General features: G+C 54.0%; 1 protein-coding gene across 2 annotated transcripts; it reads right to left on the minus strand.

The window, feature by feature from the left end:
* Positions 1-3484: 3484 nt before the first annotated feature.
* On the minus strand, positions 3485-18704 carry RGS14 (regulator of G protein signaling 14). 2 transcript variants are annotated; one of them, XR_006583814.1, is made up of 16 exons: positions 18495-18704; positions 11614-11635; positions 11267-11445; positions 10820-10912; positions 10591-10734; positions 10025-10168; positions 9796-9907; positions 9382-9494; positions 8681-8884; positions 6893-6969; positions 6543-6669; positions 6379-6460; positions 6231-6277; positions 6037-6151; positions 4426-5777; positions 3485-4076 (listed from the first exon to the last, which is right to left on the minus strand). XR_006583814.1 is itself a non-coding variant. In XM_006927882.4 (15 exons), the coding sequence occupies exons 1-15, from the start codon at positions 18537-18539 to the stop codon at positions 5575-5577; spliced, it is 1707 nt and encodes a 568-aa protein (XP_006927944.2). In that variant the 5' UTR covers positions 18540-18704; the 3' UTR covers positions 3485-5574. The 2 variants fall into 2 exon arrangements, 1 of the variants encoding a protein (XP_006927944.2); XM_006927882.4 differs by having other exon boundaries at positions 3485-5777.
* Positions 18705-22412: the final 3708 nt, after the last annotated feature.

Below are 22412 nucleotides of genomic sequence, written 5' to 3' on the forward strand. Positions count from 1 at the left end.
TAGGCCCTGTACCATAAATTCTCAGGTGCAAGCTCTGGGTTCCGGGCTCCAGGATCTGAGCTCCAGTCCCCTGACTCCAGTTTCAGGCATCTGACATCCAGCAGAGCAGGGACTCTGCTTCTTGGCATTGGGCTCTAGGTTCTGGGCTGCAACCCCTGATCCCAGATACCAGACTCTACTTCTTATTTTGTTATTATTATTTTTTTAAATTTTATTTTTAACTAATCTCTACACCCAATGTGGGGCTCAAACTTACAACCCGGAGAGCAAGAGTCTCACACTCTAGCCACTGAGCCAGCCAGGTGCCCCTCCAGATTCTAATTTTTTAGACTTCAGGCTCTTGGCTCCAGTTTCTGGGTCTGGGCTTCAGGTTCCAGTTCCAGGCTTTGTGCTCTGGGTCTGGGCTCCCAGTTCCAAGCTCCAGTTCCATACTCCATACTCCAGGTTTTGGGCCTGGTTGCTGGGTTCCTTCAACTCCTCAGCGGAAGGGCTGGAAGACGGTAGCCTACCTGGCTAGTGGGGTTACTGCTGCCCACCCCTCTTAGCTGGCCAGGGCCTCATTCTGGCAGTCAGCATTCCGGGCTGGCCTAGAAGTGGGAGGCTGGTTCTGTGGTGCTTCTCCTTGGCTTTCTGCCTCTGTTTTATCCCCAAGCCAGTTCTCTGCAGATAGGAGCTGAGATGGACCACACAGGAATCACAAAACACACACGTGTCATGTTCTGTTTCTCTTGGATCCGCCAGGACCACCAGGGACACCAATAGTGCCCCCTGTTTTTGTGTAGCGGTATGGGCCTGTGCCTGGCCTGGGATGCTTCTGATTCAGTATAACCAACCGTGTGTGTTCCTTCCCCTCTGGGCATTTCTTTCTCTGTGGAAGCTAAATTCCAGCCTCTAATCCCCCAGAAACTGGAGTCACCTGACCATCAGGCCAGGCCTCCCGCGGGGTGCACCTTGCGCTCTCGCTCTTGGAGGTAGGAATGGCTGCCCCTGGAAGAATCCGCCCACAGCTGCATCAGCACTTACAGCTGGGCTCCAGGTGAGAACTGGTGCCTCTACCTGCCCCCACCCCGGCCCAGAACCCAGGTCACCGTGTGCTCTGTGCTCGCTCTGTGCCCATCCCATACTGTTTTACGTCTAAGACTGTCAACAGTGTAAGGGACCAGAGATAAGTAGCAAGTTTCTCTCTTAGAGTCTTGGGTCCCACAGGTGTCCTCCAGGCAGTCATATCTCTCTCTGCCTGTGTCCTCTGTAAACTGGGGGTGCTGGAGCTGCACAGCAGTCAACAGATGTGTGTTTTCTCCCCTCCTTAACCCTGGGTGCTGGGTGGATAGGCTAACTCCCTTCCAGTCTTCCCATCTGGTGGGGGAGGAGAAGCAACTCCACTACTTTTCCCAACCACCAAGGAATCCAGCTCCATGCAGTGGCTTTGAAAGGGCCTGTGGGTTGACCAGGTGGTGACTTTTGCCCCTGGGCCTGGACCCCCATCTTTGCAGTGAGGGCCCAGGACCTTGAGAGATTCTGAGAGCACAAGAACTGGAAGGAGGGAACTGGGTCTCCTTCAGCCCAGGACAGCTTCAGGGGACATATTGGGGGATTGTGGCAGAGGGACACAGCGGCCAGCCAAAGTGGGCCAAGGTGGCCGGTGGGCTGAAGCCCCCAGGGAAGAGTTGGTTCTCCTTCTGGAGAAAGGGATGGTGGCCCAGTGTGACAAATAAGTGGCCCTGGGAAATTCTTTGTGTTTTTAGAATTATTAGTTTTTAAAAGTGTTTTATTTATTTTTGAGGGAGCATGAGCAGGGGAGGGGCAGAGAGAGAGGGGGACAGAGGATCCGAAGTGGGCTCTGCACTGACAGCAGCAAGCCCAATGCAGGGCTCGAACTCATGAACCATGAAATCATGACCTGAGCCAAAGTCAGACACTCAACTGACTGGGCCACACAGGTACCCCTATTATAACTATCTTTAGGGATGCCTGGCTGGCTCAGTGGATAAAGCATACAACTCATGATCTCAGGGTTATGAGTTCAAGTCCCACATTGAGAATAGAGCTTGCTTAAACAATAAATAAATATTATAATTATTTTTAATTGCATCTTTTAAAAAAACATTAAAGCTAAAATGAAAGTGTCCTTTGACTACTCCTCCCAATCCTAGTCCCCTCCCCATTTTTATCTGCTTGGCATGCATCTTTCTAGAGCATTCTCTATTCTTTCTATATACTTATACATGTGTCTCTATGTTTGTGGTCATGTCATGTGCATTGCTCTACTTTCTTTTACCAGACAATAACACATCTTGGAGAACTTTCCACATAAGGACATGCTGTACCCAATTCTTTACCTACTGTGTGGTATTGCAGAACACAGACACGCTACCACCTTTTGTGTTACCCCACACATTTGGCTGTCTGCCAGTTTTGAGGTCATAGACACCCCTGCAGGGAGGGCGACCCTGTACGTGGGAGTGAGTAATTCTCTGGTGGTAATGCTGGGGTCAGATGCTGCATTTTTAATTTTTATGCTCTTCTCCCCAGAGCAGCCACCTCAATGTATCCTTCCCCACCCCACCCCCAGAGGGTGCTGGCTTCCCAGAAGGGGTTCCTACAGCATCAGGGTCCTCCCTGGTGTATGTCCCTGAGTCAGACAGCCTGTGTGCTGGTCAAGCTCCAGCAACAAATTCTTTGCAGGATCCTGGACTAGTCACTTCCTCTCCTGTAGCCTTGGTTTTATCCCCACCAGGCTATTTTGTCATGAAGACAAAAATGAGATAAAGGATGGAGCCTGCCTAACTTGGGGGCCTGAGTTGATATGCATGTTCCTCCCCCTGCAGGGGCTAATGTCTATCGAGGCTCTTCCACCTGACCCATGACCCCCTCTATCATGGGGCAATCACATTTGTTGGTCCATAAGAGTAATAGGCATCCCTGCTGGGGCTTCAGAAGGGCAGGGGTGGGTGAAGGGGGGGCTTGCCTGAAGGATCTGCCAGTTTTAGGAAAATACCCTTCTCTTACCTGGTGTCCCTTCCTCTCTATCCTGGCACATGGAAGGGTGTCTCTGCCCACAGAGAGAAGCCCCAGGGCCCAGGAAGTGTAAGGGAGGTTCCACAGCCGATTGGGGAAGGGACATGGGTTTGTCTCCCTACCCCCATCTGGCCAAAGACTGTGTGCTATGCAGTCCCCTGCCCAGGACCCCCACTGCCCTGCTGTCCCTGCTTCCTTGGTCTATCTGAGGCTGCAGAATCATTTGTCAGCCCAGTAGGCCAAGGGGAAACAACAGTGACTAAGATGGACAAGGTCACTGCCATCAGGGCATGTTTATCATATTGTCAGCAAACAAGTGTGAATAAGTAAATAAGGTCATTACAGAGTGGGATTAGCACTGTGAAGGAAGAAAACTGGACAGCATGGTAGAGGAAAAAGTTGGGGAGCACTTCATATCTGGTGTCAGTCCATTTGGACTGCTATAACAAAAATACCAGAGACTGCGTGGCTTACCCAAAAATTTATTTCTCACAGTTCTAGAGGCTGGAAGTCCAAGATCAGGGGGTCAGCATATTCGGTGTCTGTGAGAGCCCTCTTCCAGGTGGTAGACAGCCAACTTCTTGCTGTGTCCTCACAGGGTGAAAGGGGTGGGGGAGCTCTCTGGGGTCTCTTTTATAAGCACACTAACCCCACTCACGAGGGCTCCACCTTCATGACCAAGCACATCCCAAATGCTCCACCTCCTAATACCATCACCTTAGGGCTGGGATTTCAACATATGAATTTGGGGGGAGGGGAACACAAACATTTAGACCACAGCTTCAAGTGACCAGGGAAGACTCCACTGAGATGTTCAAGCTGAGATCTTCAATGAAGCAAGACTTTTGTGGTTGCAGGTCTCAGAAAACCCACTCAGAGTCACAAGCACATACACATGGAAAGAATGTGTTGGCTTGCCTAAATGAGAATGTCTAGGGGTGGTTGACTTTAGATGTTCAGGGAAATTTTGGAATCTCCCTCTATCTCTCAGTCCTGCTCTCCTGCATTTGTTTGATTCACATGCAGGTTCTCTCCCTGTGTATCCTCTGTTCAAATCCCTAGGAAAGGGTAAAGGACAAGGACTGTCATTTTCACTCGGGTCAGAAGATCATTCCTGCACCAAACTCTGATTGACCAGGCCTGGGTCATGAGCCCACCCCAGCAGCTAGAGGGTCTGGCCAGCCCAGACAAAGAAAATGGGCAGTGGGGGTAGAGGGCTGAAGTCCCCCAAGAAAGGCTTGGGTTAGACTTCTGAAGAAAGGCACATTGGGTCAGCAAACCCCACTGATTTCTCTCAGGAATTTCAAGGATGAGGTGCCATGATAGGGGGTGTGGGGGTGGGGGGTAGTTCCTGACAAACGGGACAGCAAGCACAAAGAACTGGAGTGGTTCGGGAGAGAGTTTTACCTGTCTGAGGTGGTCAGGAGGTGTCCCCTCAAGGTTCCCATGTCCCCTTGTTTGTCTCAGCAGCACTGGGATTGAGTCTGGCTTCTCTGCCCGCAAGCTGGGCCCTCCTTCTGGGAGGTCCTCCCCACTCTCTCTCCCTATGTGGGCTACCTAGGGACAGGGATAGGCACCCAGCCAAAGCAGACAAGGGACAGAACCTGCTCCCACCACAACACCCAGTATCCTCTACAAGGCTCTAACGCATCCGAAGAAGCCCATAGCCATGTCTGCAGAGACACACTCAGTCCCAGTAGAAGCAGAGGACAATAGCCAGATGCTGTACTCTATTCAGATCCAGAGACTGAGGAACAGTGCGATGACAGGTGGCAGAGCCATGGCTCCCCAGAAGTGTCTTCCCCTCCCTCCCTTTGCCCCCCCCCACCCTTCCTCCTTTCCTCCCTGTCTCTGTCTCTCATATTCACACCCCAATACTCTGTGCAGTCAGGAAGAGAGAGTCTGACAACAGGAAGTCAGGGGGCACGTCTTGAGGTCCCCAAGGGCTTCCTGGCACTGACCCTGGTGACAGAGGCAGTATGGCTTGGGGGGGGGCACACAAGGTAGACTGGTATACAAGGAACACACCTCATGGGAGAATAATAATTACTATTATAATAACAATATCATACATCCAGGACAAACCCAGTTGCCCCAAGCCAACTGCAAAATCCATATGTCCAGCAGAGCCTATGTGAGTAGTGGGAGGGGCTTCCCGCCTACACCCCCAGGCCTTACTCATACCAGCTCCCTGAGGAGGGGCCAGCCCCTCCTCCTGCTCCTTGCTGAGGCTTAGCACAGGGTGAGGAGGCTGGCACTGCCAATGCCATCCTTCTGTGCTGGACATGCCTGCACCAGAGAGGTTAGGCCCACCTCCCCTCAGTGGCCTGGCAGCAAGGGATGGATGAGTGAACCTATAAGGGACCAAGTGGTGGCAGCTGTGGGGTGCGGCTCCTCTGAGCCCACTCTCCGCCCTCTTCTGGCTCTTCCTGCGGGCCTGCCCGTGACAGGAAGTGGCCAGGAACACTCATGGCACAGACAGGGCATGCAGAGCGGGCCCATGGCATGCTTGGCCCGCCAGGTGCCATGCAGCCGGCCTGGACTGTTGGGCAGCTGTCAGAGGGCTGAGTGGGCAGTGGAGTCCAAGGGGTCCCCCTTGGGTTGGACCTCTGATTCAGTCTGTGGTGGGGCCTCCTGGGAGTTGGGCCCTTGGACAGGCAGCTGCAGAAATTCTGGAAGCACCAGGTCCTCTTTGCGCAGAAGGCCCCTCTGGTCATGGGCCCCGCTGCTCTGCACCCGATTCAGCAGCTCCACTAGGCCTAGGGGTGACCACAGAGTCAAGAAGCCCACCAGTGCAGACCTGCCTATGCTAGCCCACCACTGTTCTACTGCCCTTATTATGACCACAGCCTCCCCAAATGCCCCCCTCCCACCCTTCAGGCCCTCTGGTCCCCCAACCCCAATGGACATTGTTCCAGCCCCAATAACATCAAGCCTCAGATCAAGCCTCTCTGGTACCACCCACCCTCAATGGTCCCCAACCCTTTTGGTCTCTAGTTCCCACCATCCCCAAAGTACCTTCAATGTCACAGGTCTGCCGCTTCCCAGTGATACTACTGGTTGCCTGGGCCATCGAGTTGAGGGACAGTGAAGAGGGATGGGCGGCCTTGTTCTGAGTTCTAGGCTGGCCGCCCTGCGAGAATGTGGAGTCAGAGCCACAACTGGGAGGGGAGGTGCAGTAGGCAGAAGAGGGAGCCTTTACTCTCACTCACCTGGCTGCGGCTCGGGGCTGTGTCTCCAGCTTCAGGAGTCTTCACCCCTATGGCAGAGAGGGCCACCCTTACTGTTTGCCTCCCACCTGGACCCCTTCTGGGCCAGGGTCATCTCCAGGGACCAAGCCCCAGGGCCTTGGTTCTCTACCTGGGAGAGTGTCCAAAACCAGTCTCTGGGCTGCCACCGAGCTCACTAGCTTCCCCAGATCCAGCGGCTGCTTCTCGCCTGGCTGTGGGAACAGGTCAGCAGCCTGCAGGACAGGCAGCCCGTTCCCCGCTGTCCCTCCTCTGCCCTGCTGTCCCCCAGCTCACCAGGCACAGTGCCACCTGCTGCGGGCTCAGGCCGTGCTTCGTCAGAATGGGCTGCAGCGCCTCCTGCAGTCGCTTGGTGGGCTTGGCGGAGATCCGCACCACGCGATCCAGCGCCGCCAACTCGAGCCTGCACGGGACCCTAGCGCTGCGGAACCGCGGAGAGCCGACCCCGCCTCTCCCCCAACCCATCCCGGACGAGGCCCAGGAGGGGGCGGAGCCTAAACTAGGGAGGTGGGACAACTTGGGGGTGGGACCTCAGTCCCCGGGACGCGGTTAGCACCAGGGACAGGACCTGAGAGGGAGTACAGCAGCCAGAACTGGGACCCAAGCCTGGGAGGAGGGGCACTCACTCGAAGGTGATCCTGTTCTCCAGCCGCACTTCCTGGTCCGCCAACACGGTGCAGTCCTGATCCAGGACCAGAGCCTTCTGCGGATGCCAGTCAGGGTCTCAGAGTCCCTCCCTCCCCACCCCTAACGATCCCCAGGGTCCGAAGGAACCACCTCACTTCCACCCATGGCCCCCACTGGGGATCCCTACGGGTCAGAGAGAAAGGCGATGGGCAGGTGAGCGATAGAGATGTGGATGGAATAAGACACCTGGCTGAGTCGGAGCCTAGCCAGGGAGAAGGGTGGCAAGAAGGTTGGACAGCCTTGGAAAAGAAACGGAGTTATGGGAAACATGGGGGTGGGATGAGCACGAAATGGTAATGAGGCTGCTTGGATACGGAGCAGGCTCAGGTCCTGGATTATGGAGCTGCCTCTTCTTGGGCCAGGCCAGTCCAAGACCCACTTCCTGGATGGCTGCCCACTTTTGTCTCAGGCATGTGAAATCCATGGATGCATTTCCTCCCTCACCACCCACCTTTGATCAGCCACCCAGACCTTGTCCCTTTTTTGACACTTGTCCACTTCTCTCCATCCCCACCTACTAAGGACACTTCTTGTCTCCTCACTGCAACAAGAGCTCTTCTCCCAGACCACTGTGAGGCCAGAAGGATATAAAGTATCTGGCACAGTGCCTGGCACACAGTAGGTACGTAAACAGTAGGTAGTGACTACTGCCCGTGTAGGTCCCACTGCCTGCACCAGCCCAGGGCAGGGAGGCAGCCTCTTCCAGGGAAGGCCTGTGCTCTGCTTCAGGGACAGGTGGAGTGTGGGTGGGGAGTTATATTCGGCAGATGAGAAGGCCCATCTGGGCTTCAGAGTCTTCCCCGGGTGGCCTGAGTGGGCAGAGATCCTCCCACTACTGCCCTCACAGTCCCACTCTCCAGGCCCCTGAACTTGCCCTGCACTTCTTATTCATATCCAGACTTCACTTAAGTTGTTCCTTCGGCTGAGAATGTCTTTTCCTGACAGTTCTGCCAGGCAAACTCCTCCCCATCCTTATCCTCCTCTCATCAACAGCTGCCTCTTTCATGAAGTCTTCCCGGAGCCAGCCAGAAAAGCTTACTTTTCCCTAGAAACTCTCTGAAGCTTCGGCTCCTTTTCCCTGATCACATCCTGCCTGGCTTACCGCCAGCCTGTGGACCTGGAGGACAGAGCTCAGGTCTGGGTCCCTCTGCTCACCTACCTGGCAGGGCCTTAGGCCTTGTCTGGGAGAATGAAATCCTATAGGGTCTCCCTGGAATGCAGCATTCTTTCTTCGAACCCTTCTTACTGGATGATTTGTTTTAAAGTACATTTCCCCCCACATTCCTCTGTAAAGCTTAATTCTAGTTTGCACCTCAAGAAAACTTTTTTTGTGGGCTAGGTGCATTTGAGTGCCCCTGATGGCCTTTCAAAGATGGTCAGTAGGGACTCGGGGTCATGGGGGAAACCCAGCTCTGGCAGTGGTTCTCCCCTACTCTCCCTCCCCAGAGCATCACAGTGAAGATAATGGTAAAGCTGGAAACCAGGAGGGGAATGGGGTGGGGAAAGAATTTTCAAGGGATGAGAGTGGAAGTCTGAGTTTGAGGAATTGGTGCTGGGTTGATTTGGAGCTGAGCATGGGGGACGGGGCAGGGTTGTGTTGAGGATTGGAATTAGGAAGGGGGTGAGGATGGGAATGGAACTGGGGTGGAGGTCATAGCTGAGCACAGATAGGAATGGGGTTGGGATCAGGAAGATAGTTAGAGTTGGGGACCAGGCCAAGTCCACACCTGCTCATTGCCCACCAGGTAGACTTTGATGTCAGGTAGAGAGAGACCTCGTTTCTCACAGATGCCTGCCAGCATGGCACGGATGGTGAGGCCAGGTCGGGCCAGGGCCAAGGAGGCTGTGCCATCGGGCAGGTACACGCAGCAGTACTTCCCTGGCCTGCTTTCGCTCTCACCTTCTGTGCTCCCAAGGCTTTTCCTGTGGCTCTGATTCAGGACAGGGGTGGAAGGAAGGTCATGTGTACATATTCAGGGACAATGCAGAGAGTTACACAGGCAGGTAAGCCCACCGGGTGCACACATGCACACACATGCCTAAGGGCACACTTTTAGGCAGGCAAAGATACTCCTACAGGAACATATGTATGCTCACATGTATGTAACATATGCTCATATGTATGCCAGGTGTAAGGACACCCAGAGACAGATCCTCCCACTGACCCCCACACATCTGCTGTGTACACCTGGGCACCCACACGTGCACACACACACACACACACACACACACACACACACAAAGGGAATGTACACCTATGCCATGCATGAGGCCCATTGTGGTGAGGACAGGAAGAAAGTGAGGAGGCTAAGGGGTTGGTAGCAGGAAGATGTAAGTAGGAACCATGACTAGGAATGATGGTGGCCACACAAAGGGGCATGAGTAGTGGCCCTAGCCTGCACGTTGTCCCCCCCAGCAGGCCGCTCACCTCAGATTTGCTGCTGACAAAGGCAAGGAAGCCGAGGTCCAGACTGGCAGACGAGTTGAGGGAGCCCTGGGACTCTCTGCGCAAGGCTGAGTTTGGGGCCCCGCCTGCCAGTTCTAGAGGAGACGGAGCAGTGAGCAGAACAGCCCCTCCTCCCTATACCCCCTTCTCCACCGCCAGGTGGACCCCGCTGGAGCCCTCCCGCAGGGGTCTAACGCGGCTTGGGGCCACGGAAGCGTTGGTACTGAGGGGGCTTCCCAAACTTCAGGGCTCTAGTCTGGAAACCGAACCACCGGGGGAACGTGGTGGTCACAGGGTATTTCGGTTTTCACAGATTTACAAATAGGAGGAAGGGGGCATTCTCAAAGCTTGCTCAAACTCCCACCCTGACTCTTGTCTGTGGCCTCCGACCCTCACCCTTGCGGAAGGACTTGCGGAGCGGGCGGCCGCCAGAGCCCTCAGCAGAAGGCTGGTGCCCCAACTCCTCCACGCCCAGCGGCAGCGACTTCCCGGGCTTCAGCTTCGGTTTCTGCGGGTGGAGGAAAGGCGCTGGCTCGGGGCCGGACCCCAGCCTACGTGCAGACCGTGGACACAACCCTACAGATCTGCGCCCGGCCCACCGCCTCCCACTGCCCCTCGTCCGCACCTTCCTGGTGGAGTCGGGGCTGCCGGGGCTGGAGGAGCCAGGTTCCCGCAGGGGGCGTCCCTCGGCCTCCGCCAGGAGACATTCGCGGTACAGCGGGGACTTGACGAAGCGCGCATAGCTGTCGAACTTCATCAAGTTGAAGATCTGCGGGACCCGCGCCGGGGCGGTGAGCCGAAGGGGGCGCTCAACTTGCCCCCAGCTTACCTGGCCCTGTCCTCAAGGTTAGCTGGGTCCCCAACCTAGCAGCTGAGACCTTAGCCCCTCCCACGCAACTCCTTGATCTAGTCCAGTGCCTACTCTTGGCCCCGCCTCGACCTCTGCTAGGCTCCACCGCCCCTAGACCCTGCTCCACCGTAGCCTCTGGTACCGCCCTCTGACCCGCGCCCTGCCCCTGCATTTAACTTTGGTGCGGGCATCCAAATCCAAATTTGCTCCTCTCCGTAGGCCACTCCAACCCCATCCCACCCCTGACAATCGGGCTTTGCCCTGGATCTGGTCCCACCTCTTGTCCTTTCTTCCAAGGCCACTCCCCCTAATCCCAAACCGAGGCCCCTGGGAACACTCACCTGGAGCTGCTGTTCCCGGAACATGTCCGGTCGAGGCTCTGCCAGCACCTCCTCGCCTAGCCAAGCCTGCCGGTCTATGTTCACTGGGCTCAGTGCCTGGCTGGACAGGAACTCCCGGTAGATGTGGCGGGCCTCCTGAGCCAGCTGTTGCAGGAGGGACAGGTGAAGGTCAGGGGCATGACCCAGGCTCTGGTCCCACCACTCTGCCCCAGCTGGTCTTTTCCCCCACCTGCTGGGTGTCGCTGGCAGGGATCTGCTGGAAGCGCTCACAGGCCTTCCAGAAAGTTACATTCTCAGCACTGAACTCCTTCTTCAGGAACTCCTGGTGCACAGAAGGAAGAGGCAGGCAGAGACACAGAGACCCAGTCAGGGGATGCGGTCAAAGAGATTGGGATAGAGATAGGGCCAAGAGGCCAAATCAGACAGATAGGGCCAGACAGACAGATGGGGCCCGATCAGAAGGCACAGAGAGGAAATGGGAGGCAGAGACAAGTTCCCTGCTGAGAGAAAAGGAAGAAGATGCCAAAGAAAGGCTGGATGAGGCAGCTGACACAGGAATTCCACTCTGGCCAGCTTGAAGCTCCATCCATATCCTCTCCCATGCCGGCCACCCTACCCCCACCCCCCACCTGGTGGCCACTGCCATCTGCCCTCCCTATCCCATCCCAGGGCTTACAGTGAAATATGCCAGCCCCAGAGGGTCCTGCAGCAGCCGCTCAAAGGACAGGCCCCAGCTGGCCACAGGCTGCTCCTCGGTGGAGAAGGGGCTGCTGGGGCCACTGGGGAGGCTGTGGATACTGAGAGAGCTTCCTCGGCCGTCACCCTGGCCCTGGGGCCCTGCTGTGCTGCTCAGCTCTGTAGGTGGATAGACAAATGGTGGTGAGCTTTGTGGCCTTCCCCAGCCCTTGGCCCAACCCCATCAGTAGGTATTTTCCCAGGAAAGATACCAAGAGGTGTCCCCACCCTTTTCCACATACCCTCCCCCACCCCAGTCAGGCCTCCTCTGTACCCTCTGTCACTTACCTCCATCTGAGACAGCCAGAACCTACAAGAGACCCAAGGTAGATAGTCAGAGCAGAGCCTGGGGTAGATTCTCAAGGGACAGCTCTGGGCTCAGGCCCCAGGACTGGAGCTTGTTTTCCTCTCCCTGGAGGGCCATGCTGGGCATTCCCAGTGAGGTCACTGCTTGCTCAGCATTTTGCTCAGGCTACTCCCGGCTCCCCTTCCATCATGTGCCAACCACTGTGTGCTGGAATTTATGCCAGTTACTTTCCATTTGCCCCTGGTTCCCTCCTCCCTCAGCACTTGCTGGGTAAACTCAGATGTACAGCATGGTGAGGATCAGCACAGACTTTGAATCTTGTCTCTGCCATTTACTAGCTGAGTAACTCGTTACTTGTTTGTTTGCATCTGTAATAGGAGATGGTGATAATAATAGTAACTTACCTTCTGGGACTATTGTGAGGATCAAATCAGTTTAATACATTTCCAGCACTGAGAACAGTGGCCAGCATGTGGCAAGTGCTGTATCAATGTTTGCTGGTGTCTTTGAGGAAGGAAAGGTGTCTCTGTAGCCAGTGATCTCTTTGTTACAACTGTTTCCTCTTGGAGAAGAAGACCCTGAGAGACCATGGGCCCCATCCCATCTTGGGCTGGGATCAGGATGCAATTTTAGAATGTAAAGCAGTCATTCTCAAACTCTAGTGTGTATTAAAATGACCAGTAGGAAACCACCTCCAGAGATTCTGGCTCAGTAGGTCCAGGATGGGGTCTGAGGCTCTCCATTTCTAACAAGTTCTCAGGCAATGCTGATGCACTGGTCCATGGACCACATTTTGAGTAGCATTGCTGCAGAGACCAACTTCATCCTCCCCCCCCCCCACCCCCCACGTACAACTCCGACTTCTCTGGGAATCCAACCATTAGTGAAATAGAAAAAACTCTCCTTTCAAAATGACTCTTGCAGTGGTTTCCCTTGGTCTTCCTACCTTCCTAGCAGCTCCTCCAGTTTCCTCCTCATCTCCTACCCACACAAGATGGCCTCCACCCCTCCCTGACTCTGCCTTTCCCTCTCCCACATCTCCCCAGATCCAAACCCACATAGCCAACTTCCTGCTAACATCTCTGCCCAAATGTCCCACAAGCCCTTTGAACTCAGCCAGTCCCAAGGAGAAGTCACCTCTGCCACTACCAGAGCAAGGCACCAAACCAGTTTCCCTACATCCTGTCTTTCTTCCCACTACCTGGGCTCCTAGCACCAGGGCCCGATCATCCCCCCTTCCCTTTCTCTCTCTCACATCCTCTTCCCACTAGTCCTGTCACAGGGACCACCTGTCCCTTTGTTACATCCCCACTGGAAACAGGTCTACAAACATCTCTCCCAGGAAGCCTCTCCCTGCCCTCCTATCTGGGATCTCCCTCTGTGCTCCCCACTCTCACCTGGGAACACTCAGGTTCCATATCTGTGAGCCAGAGCACATTTAAAAATCAGGAGTTTTACATAAACTCCTGTGATGCCTCAGCTACCCAGAGCTTCTCCCCAGCATGACAACTTTGGCTGGCATTGAACAGCAACTGCCTTCCCTACAAGGGGCTCATGCTCTGTTCAGAGGTCTCTGAGGCCAGTTTGCCACATTCATGTTACTTATGGAGGCAAGTGCTGCTCCAGACCGCCTGAGTTCAATTTGTGCTGTGTGACCTTGCACAAGGCACTTCACCTCTCTGTGCCTCAATTTCTTTCTCTGCAGAAATGGGGCAAATACTTCTCCTGATTTCAAAAGATTCCTGTGATTAAATAAGTTAAATATATAGATAAGGAACTCAGAACACTATCTGATATGTAGTAAACTTTCATGGAACATTACTATTATTGCTGCTGTTACATTAGTCTTGACCATGCTCCACTTTGAGTTTGCTAGCCCTGCTATGGAGCACAGGTGTTGGGGCCTGTCAGACTCAGAGTCAAATCCCAGCTCTGCCCTTTTTTACTCTTACGCCCTCGGGCTCCTCCCTAAGCCTCATCTCCCACCTAGAATGTGGAGGTGAGACGTTACTGGAGAGGAAAGTTAGCACAGTATCAGAGCGTGGCCGAGCGCCGAGCCCATTGGCCAGCGTACCAAGCCCCTCCTGGGGGCTTACCAGGAGAGGGGCGCCCTCTCCTGACCCACCCCAGCCCTCGCCCTCCTGCCTCTGCACCCCCCATGTGGTGGCTTCTTCCCTTCTTCCGGGTCAGCTCCAGGGGCTGCCAGAGAAAGTCCCAATTCCTGGGTTGCATGAGGAGGACGAGTTGAAACCCAGGGTAACCTCCAGCTTGCTCCTTCCTTTCCTGGCAGCCCTACTCATGCCACACGTGCCAGCCTCAACTGCTCTGCGGCTTTGCCACCCTCAGGGCTGCTCTCACCACCCTTTGCATGGGTCTTTTGGAACCATCCTGCCTTCCCCTCCGGGGTGGCCGCATGGCCACCTCTTGCCCCCCTACCGTCCCCCACTCCTCGCCACTGGCCTCTCTCTGGCCTGCCCTCCATCCTGGGACTCAGATCCACGCACTAGCTCAGAGCCCCCACTGCTGCTGCGGCAGGCCTGGAGCTACAGACTGGGTAAAGGCGCCTGGGCAGAAGCCAGCCCACACTCCTATTTTGTTTTATTCTTGACCTTGTGTGGAATTGCCTGTGTGTGTCTTTAGGTGGGACTGGCTCTCAGGTGGTGGCCAAGCTCCCTGCCCTGGGAAGTGGAGCAGCTGCTGTGTTAACAGTCGAAGTGCAGCCCGGGGCCTGACTAATGAATCCCTTCAGTCTCCCCCATTTCCCTCCTTCTCACTGCGCCCTACACTTTACCAAACTTTTCTAGGTTCCCCACACCCCTTCACACTCCTGCTTCCTGCTTCACTGCTTTCTCTTGCTGCGCGTCTGCTCCTGCTCCCCTCACTGAACTGACTGCTCTCCCGATCTCTACTCGCTGACATCAGTCACCTACAAACACCACCAGTTTCCCTGAATCCTCCTGCCTACCACACTGCTGTCCACCCACGGCTAGGCCTCTCTCCTTATCATTTGGTAGCTCCTAGAGGGCAGGTCTGGTTTACAGAGGGAGCCAACCTGAACTCCCTCCCATGAAGCACCCTCCTTGCTCTGGTGCTAGCAAGCAGCCATCAGGACCCTAGCAGTCCTCCTCTGCCATCCCATGAGGCCCCAGCACCTCCTTCGGCAAGGATCCTTTACCTCTGAACGCCCCATATCTGTGGCCGGCAGATTCTCGGCCCCTCTTGCCCCACTGGTTGTTGATATGTATAGTTGGGTCTGAGATGGGGTAGGGAGAGAGATCCAGAGGTGGGAGGGAGTTAGGATAGAGTTCAATTTCAGGTCAGCCACTCAAGGGCAAGCAACGTCTTCCTCTGGACCTCGGTTTCCCCCTGGGTAGAAGGGGGCTCGGCATTTCCAACTCCTTGGGGCTGCTAGGAAGGGTGAGCGAGTGTGTGAAAGTCACTGGCATGGAGCCGTCAGGAGCTCTGCTGACCAGGGCTTCCACCTGCCTAGGCTGCCAGGCTTAGGGAAGTTGTGCTGAGCAGGGCCTGCCTTGCCTCACCCCGACTTGCCTGAGAAGTGGTGAGTGAATGGGAGAAAAGGGGAAGAAAGGATGAGGAAGGGTGTGGTGGAAGGTGAAACTCTGACCCATGGTCAGGCTTCAGTTTGCCATAATTTTTTTCTTAAGCCTGGCAGAACCGCTGGTATCTAAGAATACTAAGGTGAGTGTGGAGGAGCAACATTTCTGAGCTCCACTTGTGTGGCAGGCACTCTTGGACAATACACATCCATGTTCTCACTCACTCTATCCTCAAATCCTTATCCTGTGTGGCAGGTATTACTACCCCCATTTTACAGACGAGGAAACCTAGGCCCAAAGAACTCACACAGTGGGGAAGGGGCTGAGCTGAAGTTAAAATCCAGGTGTGCCTGACTCTGGAGCCTGAGTTATTTCCTCCACCAAGCTGCCTCCCTGGGTGGGCAGGAGATGTACCAGGGGAGCTGGCAGGCCCAGGGTCTTAGCCCTTTGGACACAAGTGGGCAAAGTCAATCAGGGGTAAAGAGCCCAGGGGGTCCTCTTGAACTCTGCCCTCTGTAGTGGTCAGACCTCAAAGGAAGGGGCGAATTATTTAGCATCTTCTGTGCTGGGCACTCTGTACCATCATCTCATTTCATCCTAGTTAGGGGAAATGGAGGCCCCAAGATCCTCTCTGGGTATGTGCACAGAGAACCCTGGGTGCCTGGCCCCTTCAGCCTGAGCTGATCCTGTGGAGCTGAACCCTAGCCCCGAGCTGGATGCCAAGAATACAGACAGAGCTACAGTAGGCTCTGCCTTGCAGGTCTCCCCAGATGGGATGACTACCTGGGCTCCCTGAGAGTGACAGGATATGATAACCCCTCCTCTCCAGGCTTTAGGCCCAGCTTCCCCTTAGGCCATGTCCCTGTACAAACACCCTGTGTTTCCCCACATCCAGATGCTTCCCCATGCCATCCCCTCCTCCAGATGGCATATCCTTTCAAGAGCTTCCTACTACGATGCACAAAATGAGACAAGAAGTCAGTTCTCCCTCCTCGGGTCCTCCTCAAGCTTTCTCTACCCTGGACCCATGGCTCTTACCCAAATCTGAATTCTCTTCTGGTATTTGTACCCATGTCTTTTGTGCCTTGCCAGACTGGGAGCTGCTTGAGGGCAGGGGCTAGGATGATGGGTTTGGGTCTTCAGTGCCTAGGACAGGGCCAGCATAGAGCAGACCTATGGAGGGGTTGCTGAATGAATGACTGCATGAACAAATGAAGTGGCAATTGGGGTTGTGTAATGATGTCTCTGGGAGGGGGCTGGGAGCCATCTCTACGTGACAGGTTTCATTGCAACTGCCTGACAAGCTGAGTGGCAGAAAGCCGAGGCTGACAAATGAAGCTGCCTCAGCAGGGAGTGATGGCAGCGGTGGGTGGGGTGGTTGCAGGGGGAAGAGGGGGAGGACAGAGCCAGGCAGTTCTGGGAGGTGGGAGAGCAAAGGCATTGAGTCAGATAGTCTGGGTTCAGATGCAGGCCCCTCTACCTACTGGCTGCCTTCAGCATGTCAGTTACTCCTCTGAACCTCCCTCGAGAGGTTACTCATGGAAGGAGCCCGACTCCTGGTCCATAAGTGCTGTGCCACAGATGCTGATGCCTGTCTACCCCTCCCCATGACAGTTGAGCATGGCCTTAGAAAGCTGACCAATGGCCAGCAAGAAGCCAATCTGTGACCCTCAGGATTCCAACAGGTGACAAAGAGAGTTCAGAACAGGCCCAGGAAGGGCAAAGATAAACCTGTGTGTGAAGGTTGCTGCAAGGAGCCAGGGCATCTATGAGCTTTCCAGGGTTGGGGGCAGTGGGTGCCCTCCCTGCTCTGAATGGCTTTTGGGTAGAGAAGCCATGGGCTGATGTGGCAGGGGCAGAGGCAGGGTCTGTCCCTGGGCATCCTCAGTTGCCCTGAAGTCCTGGGCACTGCTCAAAAGCACCAACCCAGCACCAACCCACCCCATCTGGGGTGGTCATGGGAGTGGCCCAGTGTCCTTGGCCTGCATACCCTAGTGTCATGTCTCTGGGTTGGAGTGAGAGGACCATAGGTTCTTGAACTTTCAAAGTTAGGTTTATGGCAGAGACAGTGAGGTGGGGACTGGGTCAGCTTGGAGGGGTTTGCCTCTCTCCCACCAAGCTAGCCTGGGGCTGGGCAACAAGGAGACACTAGACAAAGGAGAGGTGGAGAAAAGCCTTAGGAATTAGTAGGGAATTAGGAGGGTGAAACCTCAGTTCCTGAGTGAGGCAGGGGATCCATGAAGAGGTACTGAGAATGAAGGGAGGCATGGGGCTGACATTTATGGAGCCCCCACAATGGGTCAAGGGCCTCATATTCATCATTCTACTTAGTCATCTCAACAAGATGACTTTAAGATCTGTTCCAATTTCCTCATTTTATAGGTGAAGATACTGAGAGTCAGAGAGGACCCTAGTATGGGTCAGAGAGGACCCCTAGTAAGGGACACAGAGCCAAGAGTGGAATCCAGGTCTCTCTAGACCCATTGGCTTTGTCCCATAGTCCTAGGCTGGGGCTAGGTTGGAGGCTAGGACACCGTCTGGCCTTCCTGGAGATGGGGTTCTGCCAAGTGGGCTGGTATCCTAGGGAGGAAAGGCCTAGTACAGCCTGCCCCATTAGCTGAATGAATAAAGAAGATGGACTGTCTGAGGGAAGCTCTGATTTGGAGGCCAAGCAGCCAGGGAGAGGCTTCAGGGGGTGGGGCAGCAGTAATAGACAAGGCATCCTAGTGCCCAGCTACTCCCACCCTTCCCGGTAGCCCAGGAATAGAAAAGACAAGATGTACCAAGCTGGCCTGAGCCTACTGACCCATCCCAGGCTGCCCAAAGACTACTAGTTCTGGCATGAAGCCTCTGGAGCAGGTCTAGCTAAAGGGCAGTGACTCACTTGAAGGTTGCCCTTTACCTGACTTCGGGCATCAGGACATGGGATGAGTAGGGGAAGGCTGAGGCTAAGTGAGATGTGGAGGCCTGGGCCTCTGGGGGTGTGTGCAGGGGTCAAGGGCCATGCTAGATCTCCCAGCCCAGATGGTGCCAAAGTGGCAGGAGAGGGAGCAGTGGGTACCAGAAGCCTGTGACCACTGTACTCTGCTGTCATGCCCAAGGTTGCCTTAGGTCCCCAGCAGGGCCATCTGGAAGGTCCTACAGGAAGGGCACCAGGTCCTACTACCTGCTCCTGTCTGTACCCAACTTCTCCCGCCCACTAGCAGCATGCAGGCTCTTCCCCAACCCTGCCGGGTGTGCCTCCTGGGCTCCACCCTGGGTGTGCCCACCCCCTCCCCCGGGCCTGGCCTGGAGCCCACACTCACCATGCGCCCGTTGGGGACGCCCAGGTGCTTGGGCTTCCCCGGCATGCCGTTGCTGTTCACGAGTCCCTGCCGTGAGGAGTGCCCACCATGGGGACTGTGGGCAGCCCCGGCCAAAGCTTGCACGGTGGCAGGCAGGCAACAGAGAGAGCCCAGCTCCGCTCCTGTGGGCCTTCACATCCTGAAACACCAGCTCACTACCTCTTTTCTCTGCCACAGGAAGTGTCTCTATAGAAACCGAACCACAGAAAGAAGCAAGGTCTAAGTGAGCGCACGCCTCTTCCTACATGCACACACACACACACACACACACACACACACACACACGTTCACATGCGCACACACACATGCCACAATGCACCCTTAGCAGTGCCCCACACTGTCACCAACACATCGCCAGAGGCCTGTATGTGTCCAGGAAGTGGCCCAGCCTGGTCTGGCCCAGCCAAGGGAGCTCCAAGTTCATGTCTGGGCACACAGAAGTGTGTGCTCACACCCTTAGTCACCTTTTTGCACCTTGACAGGGGCTTCTGTGGACATGTGTACATGTGCACCAAGTATGCACACATGTATTTTACTCAGGACACACTTATCTCACCCCTGCTGTGTGCCAGGCATGTGCACACTCAATACCCCTCCCCCAGGCAGTTGTGTGCATGCAGAGGTACTATCTCTATTCCCAGATACTTCCCAGGCATGTGCCCACATGTACAGACAGATGGCCACTTTGCATGCATGGTCATATACACACAGACCATCCAGGTGTGCATGTTATAAACACACACTCTCCCTTCATTAGAAACACTTGGGTGTATGTACAGTCCCTTGGACAGGGACATGTGGCGGGCACAACTGCATATAGGTGTATAAATAGTCAGCCACCCCAGTGACATGTGCAAGCAGGTATGCACATGCTTACCCACCCAGGCAACGGAATGGATCAGTTGCATCTGTGTTTGACATGTGTGCATTCATTTCCACCCACATAAAAGTTCCACCTTGGTGTAGTACTGTCGACTGAAGAGTGACACCATGCCTTCCCAGCCCTGACCCAGTGCCAGCTGAACTCAGGCCCTTTAGCCAGAGTCCTCAGTTTGCCTCGTTCTTACACAGGCACATACCCACTACAGGACTTGTTTTACCCTAAGTACGGGCTTAGAGCCCTCATGTCCCCCACCACTCTGGTTTGGGCGCCTCTACTGTTTTCTACCCTTTACGCTACTGCCCTCTTCTAGGGCCATGACCTGAACCCTTCAGTGGCAGAAACTAACTGACTCTTCACCACAAATTCATGTCCTCTTCCTCCTGGGCACATGGTTAAACTTTAAATTCCCAGGCTCATTTGCAGTCAGGTGTGGCCATGTGACTAGTCCCACCAATTAAATGGGAGTGAGATGATGTGCACCATTTCTGGGCCAAGACTTTTAAGTAGTATGTGCCCTCCACATTCTCTCTTTCCCCTTTAGCTTGGCTGGATGCAGAAGATGATGAGGCTTTAAGGGATTGTGGAGCCACAGAAGAAAGGAGACAGGGTCTTTGTATTAGGGCACAAAGGCAAGCCACCCATTAACCAGAAACACTAGCTTTGTGCTGTTATGAGAGTGAGGAATAAACTTTGAGCTGTTATACACATTAAAGTCTATTTTTGATAGCAGCTAGTGTTACCTTACTTAATATACCTCTTCACTCAGCCCTGACTCACCTCTCTCCAGACACCTTGCTCCAGGCCACCCAGATAGAGGGATTCAGTCAGACTTGGTGTGTATATTGGGGGTTGATTTGGAGCCTGGAGCATTGCCAGCAGTGGTCTTAATAAGGTGCCATTGACATGACAATGTCAATGTGCCTGTGAGGGTTTTATAGAGTGTATGATGTCAGTGGAGACTGCTTGTCTGTCTGCTGGGCTATGGACCTGGGCTGAGGCTTCATCAAGGGTGTTACCATTTACAGGGGCTTCTCCCAACTTCATTTGTTCCTCACAACCTCTTTGTGAGTGGTGCTCATTATTTACATTTTACAGATAAGGAAACTGAGACTTGGAGACAAATGAGTTTCCCAAGGTTACACATCAAGTCAGAGACAGTTGTGAATAAGTGTGCTTGGGTGCCAGGAGCTGCTCCTGGGCCATCACAAGCCCAGGTGCCAAGACCTCATCTTCCTCCCCGAAAAGGCCCATTTACAGTCTCTGACCCCTGCTAAGGTCATCCTCTCCTCTGCCCACCTCTGAACTATGGATGCCAATTTTACCTTTGACCACATCTTTACCCCAGGGACCCCAGCCAACCCAGAACTTCCCATCTTTTAGTCCTTATCTAATTTTCTCCACTCCACGAGAGCAGTGGGGTACCTCCAGCCCACAGAACACTGTTCTCAGCTTATCTCTCCTTGGCTTCCCACAGTAGATCAATTTTTAATATCTGATCCCCCTTCCCTCTGGAGGCTTCCTGGGCTCAGGCCTTGTTGTCTCTCATTTGGCCATAATAACCTTCTATTCAGTCTCCCTACCTGCTATGCCCCTCCAATCTTTTCTCTTCACCATAGTCAGAGAAAACCATGTTGGCCCCTCCCATGCTTAAAACCATCCCAGTGCTTTCTGGAAAAAAGCCATGTTCCTTAGTTGGGAAATTGAAGGCCCTTCAAGTTCTGGCCTTAGCTATACCCTCCTCCACCTCTCCTCAGCCATTCTGAACTGCTTTCATCCCATATGCCCCCGAGCATCCTTCTGGGCCTTTGCATCTCCTGTTCCCTCTGCTAAGAATGCCTTTCCTTTTGCTGGTAAACTCCTACTCATTCTGCATGATCCAATTCCAGGTTTTAGAACAAATATTCATATTTTTACTAATTATTAATCACCTCCTTTGTGCCAAGCACTGTTGTAGATGCTGGGGATGCAGCAGAAGTGGCCATAGCTGACAAAAATCCCACCCTTCCTAGAGGTCTAGTGGAACATACATATTCTTGTTTGTATAGATATAATTTCTGGAAGGGAATACCCCTAGGGAGGGGAGTGGCAGGGAACTTTTGTTGTATTATATTTCTGTATTATGTATACGAGCATATTACTTTAATAGTAAGCTTATTAAAAATATGTGATCCAGGGGCGCCTGGGTGGCGCAGTCGGTTAAGCGTCCGACTTCAGCCAGGTCACGATCTCGCGGTCCGTGAGTTCGAGCCCCGCGTCAGGCTCTGGGCTGATGGCTCGGAGCCTGGAGCCCGTTTCCGATTCTGTGTCTCCCTCTCTCTCTGCCCCTCCCCCGTTCATGCTCTGTCTCTCTCTGTCCCAAAAATAAATAAACGTTGAAAAAAAATTTAAAAAAAAATATGTGATCCAGAAAAGATGTCTCAGCACTTAACCCTGATAAATTCATTCATCCCAAAGGGCAGCTTCTTTATTAACCAGGAGTCAGCTGCTTAACTGATTGAGCCACCCAGGTGCCACAAGGGACAGCTTCTTTAAATAAAGGAGCAACCAACAAGGGATCCCCACCTCCCCTCTGATCTGTAACAGCGGTCATTAATTCATATGTCTAGAGGGGCCAGAGTTACTATAAATTAGTGGCCAGAGGGGAGGCTAGCTCAGCACAGGAAAGCTTTTGTGGGGCCTCATGGGCCTAGTGTGGTTGGATCTTCAGATTTTCCTGAAAAACTAGAAATTTGGATTTCTAATATGAATTTAAGTCTCTCAGTTTAAAAATATTGAGGGGATTGGGGCGCCTGGGTGGCTCAGTCGGTTGAGCGTCCGACTTCCGCTCGGGTCATGATCTCACAGCTCCTGAGTTCGAGCCCCGCGAAGGGCTCTGTGCTGACAGCTCAAAGCCTGGAGCCTGCTTCGGATTCTGTGTCTCCCTCTCTCTCTGCCCCTAACCCACCCGCATTGTCTCTCTCAAAAATAAATAAACGTTAAAAAAATATATTGAGGGG

Source organism: Felis catus, chromosome A1 (assembly GCF_018350175.1).
Source record: "Felis catus isolate Fca126 chromosome A1, F.catus_Fca126_mat1.0, whole genome shotgun sequence".
NCBI lineage: Eukaryota > Metazoa > Chordata > Mammalia > Carnivora > Felidae > Felis > Felis catus.

What these genes read in the sequence shown, in the direction of transcription:
- RGS14 (XM_006927882.4), bottom strand. Translation starts at nt 18,539, where the DNA reads ATGCCGGGGAAGCCCAAGCACCTGGGCGTCCCCAACGGGCGCATG. An exon ending in GCGTCCCCAACGGGCGCATG is followed by an intron (nt 11,636 to 18,494) that starts GTGAGTGTGGGC and finishes GGTCTCTTGTAG; the next exon opens with GTTCTGGCTGTCTCAGATGG. An exon ending in GCCCCGACTCCACCAGGAAG is followed by an intron (nt 9,908 to 10,024) that starts GTGCGGACGAGG and finishes CTCCACCCGCAG; the next exon opens with AAACCGAAGCTGAAGCCCGG.